Source organism: Triticum dicoccoides, chromosome 6A, assembly GCF_002162155.2.
Source record: "Triticum dicoccoides isolate Atlit2015 ecotype Zavitan chromosome 6A, WEW_v2.0, whole genome shotgun sequence".
Classification (NCBI taxonomy): domain Eukaryota; kingdom Viridiplantae; phylum Streptophyta; class Magnoliopsida; order Poales; family Poaceae; genus Triticum; species Triticum dicoccoides.
In genome coordinates, this window is record NC_041390.1 from 149,185,984 (window position 1) to 149,191,070 (window position 5,087).

Below are 5,087 nucleotides of genomic sequence, written 5' to 3' on the forward strand. Positions count from 1 at the left end.
GCCGGCTGTGGAGAGCCGGCTCTGTCTTGGACCGACTGGGGGAGGCCTGGCCGCCTCCGGGTGTCTCTTTGCCTGAAGGGGCCCACCGCCCGTGGGCCACACTGGCAGCCCATCATGGATGACATCAGGGTCAACGTGGCAACAGTGCCGCGCCGGACGGGTCATGGCCACCCGTATGGCGCACTGTGCCAGGCGTGCTCCGGGATTCGGGGATTGCAGGCTTTACTGTAGCCACGTCCCGTTACATTACCGTTATGTGGATGCAGACTTCGAGGGTACGATCTTGACCGCTTTGTGGAAGCTGGCTTCTTGGAGTCGGCCTTCTCGCGGCCGGCTTCTCGGAGTCGGCCCTCCCGCGGCTTTCTTCATGAGGGCTAAAAGTCGGGTCGCCTTCCGATAGTCGGCCTAGGAGACAGCCGGCAAGAGGAAGGCGGCCCCATGTCTTGGATTCTTGAGGGCCGGATAGGCTCGTAATTTTTTCAGAAGGGCCAGGGGAGCCGGCTAGGCTACCCATGGTTATTTACTCCGACAACCGTCGGGAGCCCTCTCTCCGCTCCCTTCCCACTTCACCACCTGAGGGACGCCCGACAAAGCCACGCCAGTCCCTAGCATGGTGTTGGTGGGATAGTCCCCCAACCCCTCGCGCGGTGCAACCCCCTCCTCCCCAAGATCCGTCCTCGAGCGACGTGGTCCCCTCTGGCACTTCCTCCCTCCTGTTGGCCTTGACCGGCGTGGCCAGGTGTTGTGGCGTTGTTTCGTCCTCCATGCACTACGCCCTCCCACTCCTCTCCGAGATTGGATCTCATGCGCGCGACGCCCTCCTACGGCTGCCCCTCCCCGAGATTGGATCTCGTGCGTGTGGTGCCCCCCTTCGGCTGCCCCTCCCATCCTAGGTCCGGCCGGCGCCGCCGCCTGGAAGCTCACCTTTGCAGCCTCCTCCCTCTGCATGGACGCAGCCAGCCTTCCTTCTGGTGTCGCGTCTTGACAGGGAGTGGACGCGGATGTTGTGGCCAGGCGCGGCCCTACCTTGTGCAGGTAGCCCTCGTCTCCGACAGCACCCACCTCCTCGCTCTACGGTGGCGGCTTCGGCATTCGGTGGAGGCTACGATGGTTGATGTGGTGTTCATGCGGCTCCAAGTAGTGGGGCATTGTTGGCGTTGCTCCGGCTGATGAGGTCACCTATTACAGGCAGGGGCAAGGACCCATCATATGGGACCCACATGGGGCCCATCACCACCATGGGTAGCTCCCTGGACCATACGAGTATTCGGATGCATATATCAGGAAGTCCACTCGAACAGTTCGACAACACTCGGCTGGACAACCACCACTCAGACGACCACCCGTCACTCGGCTGGACAACCACCACTCGGACTAAAGAGGTGAAGGGACGGCGTGGGAGCTACAATGGTCGAGGAATCCTAAGTTGCCCTTAAGGCAGAGTCAAGACTACCGTTACCTGTAACTGCTGTAGTAGAGGCTCTTTACACCTGTAACTGACACAATCAATGTAATTAAATGCCCTCGCGACGTGGAGGACATGGGGCTGCGGCGTACTCTATATAAGCCGCACTCCACTTCCTGAGATAGGGTCGAGCAACCTTTGTAGCCATACCCATCAAATCAAAACGAAGCCTTGGGGCATGAGATGTAGGGCTATTACCTCCGCCGAGAGGGGCCCGAACTCGTTAAACACCGAGTGTTACACCTGCGCCGTAGCTAGGTTTTGCCCCTTATTCGTACCCCTAGTACTCATTGTCAGGATCGTAACCCCGACACCGGCCCCAGAGGCCTCTGGACCGGTGTTCTCCAGTGACCGTGGCTTGCCGGTGCCTCTCCCGGTGCAGCTCTGGCCCTGGCCCCATGATCTGGTAGTTGCGTCCCTTCCAGCTCTCTCGGCTCATCGGCGTTTTGACGGCTACTACCCCGGCAACTCGGATATGCGCTCTCTCCAGTCCTAGCTTGATGGCGTTGCTAGTCACCGTTGCTTCCCCTGCGCCAATTCTCGCTGCCTCACCGCACCCGCCCTCATACGCATCCACACCTGACTAGTGCCAAATCCTATATCGTGTGTCCGGTGGCGCCAGGTGCCACCTTCCAGCGGCCAAAACCCCCCTACAAACTTGGCGGCTTCCGCATCACAGATTTCGGATCCGGCGGCTTTGGGATAGCTCAGTATCAGGCCAGTGAGAAACCTCTACTTGGTTTGCTAGTGCTAGCAACGGTGACACTCGCATGTGTCGTTTTCCTTCTTGGAGGCGCTGCTATGGCCTTCATCTACGCCCCTCTTCAAGCTCAGGGAAAACCCTAGGTCCGGTTCTCCGGATCAGATAGCGGCGGCGTCATGGCATCGCTTTCCTTCTTGAAGGCGCTATCTTGTCGCTCGTGGTGTCTCCGGTGCTGGCTTTGTCGATGTTGGACATGTTGTTGGTTCGATCTGCTTCTGTTGTTCGTGGCTTTGTGGGTTTAGTTGTGTAGTTTCCTCTGCTTAGCGGAGCATCACATATCTTTGTGCTTCGGGTGCGATGTACATGCCTCCTTGTGTTCGTGTTGTGTGATGTTCCTCTATTTGTTCTGGTTCTAACTCCTTCTATCAATGAATGATACACAAGCTTTGCGTATTCGTGAAAAATAAAAGAACATGGGAAAACCAATGTACTCTGTTACACACTACGCCGCATCCTTTTTCCTTCTTGTTCTTTTAACTCAAATTATGCTAGATGGATTTAATTTACACGTTCAAAATTAGTCATGGATTCCATCAACCACCCCCGGCTCAAATGTACATATGTTCTTCATCAGATGGATGGTCAACCCATCGAGCTAAGCTCATCAGAACCGTCGATCCCGCCCGTGCCCCAGAGTTCCACCATGCCATGCAATTCAGTGCATCCGATCGATCGATCGATCGTTCCTGGATCGTCTCGGTTGATTTGATATTACGGATCAGCGTGGGGATTGTATTGAACTTGTTTGCCCGATCGTAGTTATGATTTCGATTCTCCCTCGCCCGTCAACGTCGACGAGGATTCAGGCTCCGGCTCCCTGATCTCCTCGATGCCCGCGAGGGCCGACTTGAGGTCCAACCTCTTGTCGATGTCGGCCTCGCAGCAGGTGAGCGCCACCTGGAGGAGCTTGAGCATCTCCTCCTCGTTGCCCTTGCCGCCGGACATGTCCTTGTCGAACACCTCGCCGGTGCGCTCCTCCGTGATGACGGAGTTCACCCACCCGGCGAGGTCGTTGGTGCCCTGCCGCCCCTGCCGGCAGGCCGGGAACTTGCCGGTGAGCACCTCGAGGGTGAGGATCCCGAGGCTCCACACGTCGCTCTTCCTGGACGGCTTCCCGTGCGACCCCACGCACTCGGGCGCCTTGTACGCCATCATCACCTGCGCCGCGTGCGTCGCCGTCAGCAACGGGACCAGCGCGTAGTCGGAGAGCGCCGGCTGGAACGTGCCGTCGAGCAGCACGTTGGACGACTTGAGGTGCCCGTGCGGCACCGACAGCATCGGCAGCTCTTCGTACAGGTGCGACAGCCCACGCGCCGCCCCCTTGACGATCCGAAGCCTCTTCCTCCAGTCCAACATCGATCCACGATTCCCTGTATCAACCATAACAAAATCTCAGTCAGCTTCCTCCATTGTTCATGATCTTTATGATGATGATGATGATGATGATGCAGAAAGTGAAGATTTGACTTTGTTGCGTACCGTGGAGGAGCTGGGCGAGGCTACCATTAATCACGAAATCGGTGATGAGGAGCTTCTCCTCTTTCTTGTAGAGGTAGGCGACGAGGGGGACGAGGTTGGGGTGGGAGAGGCGGCCGAGGCGGCGCATGTGCTCCGAGAAGTCCTCGCGGCCGACGCCGTTCATGTCCTTGAACCGCTTCACCACCACCTCGGGGCCTTCCTGAAGCGTCGCCTTGTACGAGGACCCGAAGTTGCCGCTGCCCAGCACCTCCGCCGACGCCCGGAGCAGGTCCTCGATCTCGAACCTCACGCGGCTCTCCTGGATGAACACCAGCCGCCCGTGCTCGTCGCGCCGCCCCCCGCGCTTTGCCGGGCCGCCGCCCGACGTCGCCGCGGGGCCGACGGCGGTAGCCTGGCTGATGGAGACGGCCGGCGCGGTGTCCAGCACCGGGTTGGACGGCGTCACCTCGCCATTGGGGAGGGTCACGCAGCCGTCAGTCCGCTTCGCGCGTCGCCGCCGACGACGCCGGCGGCCCAGGACGCCCATGGCAATGCCCGCGGCGGCGAGCAGCACGCCGAGGATGATGAGCAAAATGATAATGCTCATGAAGGTGGGCATGCCGCCGGCGGGCGACGACGCGGATTCGCAGACCATGTCCGTTGGCTTGCCACACAGGAATTTGTTGCCTGCAGATAAACGCACACTTTTCCCAAATCAATTCACGATCAAGAACGTATGCCACGCAGTTAATAAACAAGAATTATTAGGTCTGGCGCTCCTTTTACATTGCAAAACATTCTGATTTGACTAAATAAATACCTCGGAACATGGTGGCGTTGAAGCGGCCGAGGCCGGCGGGGATGGGGCCGGAGAGGTTGTTGTTGGAGACGTCGACGAACCTGAGCTCCGGCTGGGAGAAGTCCGGGAGCGGGCCTTCGAAGCGGTTGTTGGCGAGGGTCAGCTCCAGCAGCCGCGGCGACGTGATGGAGCTGGGGACGCGGCCGGAGAAGTCGTTCCTGTGGAGGTGCAGCTTCCGGAGCCCCCGCATGGGCAGGAACGTATCGGCCGGGATCTCGCCGGAGAAGCGGTTCCGGGAGAGGTAGAGCATCTTGAGCACGCCCAGCGTCGACACGTTGGGGAAGGGGCCCGAGAGCGCGTTGTCGGACAGGCTGATGACGCGGAGGCCCGGGAGCACGGCCAGCGAGCCGACGTCCGGCGCGCCGCCGGCCAGGCCGAGGCGCTCCAGCTGCAGGCCCTGCACGCTGCCGTTGCCGTGGCAGGAGACGCCGTACCAGGAGGAGTGGTTGCCGTGGCACGGGCCCGGCGTGCCCCACGACCGCAGCGGCCCCGGCGGCGAGCCGTCCGAAGCCCGCAGCTTGTCGCGGAACGCCACCAGCACC

General features: G+C 60.1%; 1 protein-coding gene across 1 annotated transcript; it reads right to left on the reverse strand.

Moving 5' to 3' along the window:
• Positions 1–2,743: 2,743 nt before the first annotated feature.
• LOC119319627 (pollen receptor-like kinase 5) lies at positions 2,744–4,864 on the reverse strand. The gene is made up of 3 exons (XM_037594077.1): positions 4,507–4,864; positions 3,708–4,373; positions 2,744–3,598 (listed from the first exon to the last, which is right to left on the reverse strand). Exons 1-3 carry the CDS (start codon positions 4,793–4,795, stop codon positions 2,988–2,990), a joined length of 1,566 nt encoding a protein of 521 aa, XP_037449974.1. The 5' UTR covers positions 4,796–4,864; the 3' UTR covers positions 2,744–2,987.
• Between the last annotated feature and the right edge of the window lie 223 nt (positions 4,865–5,087).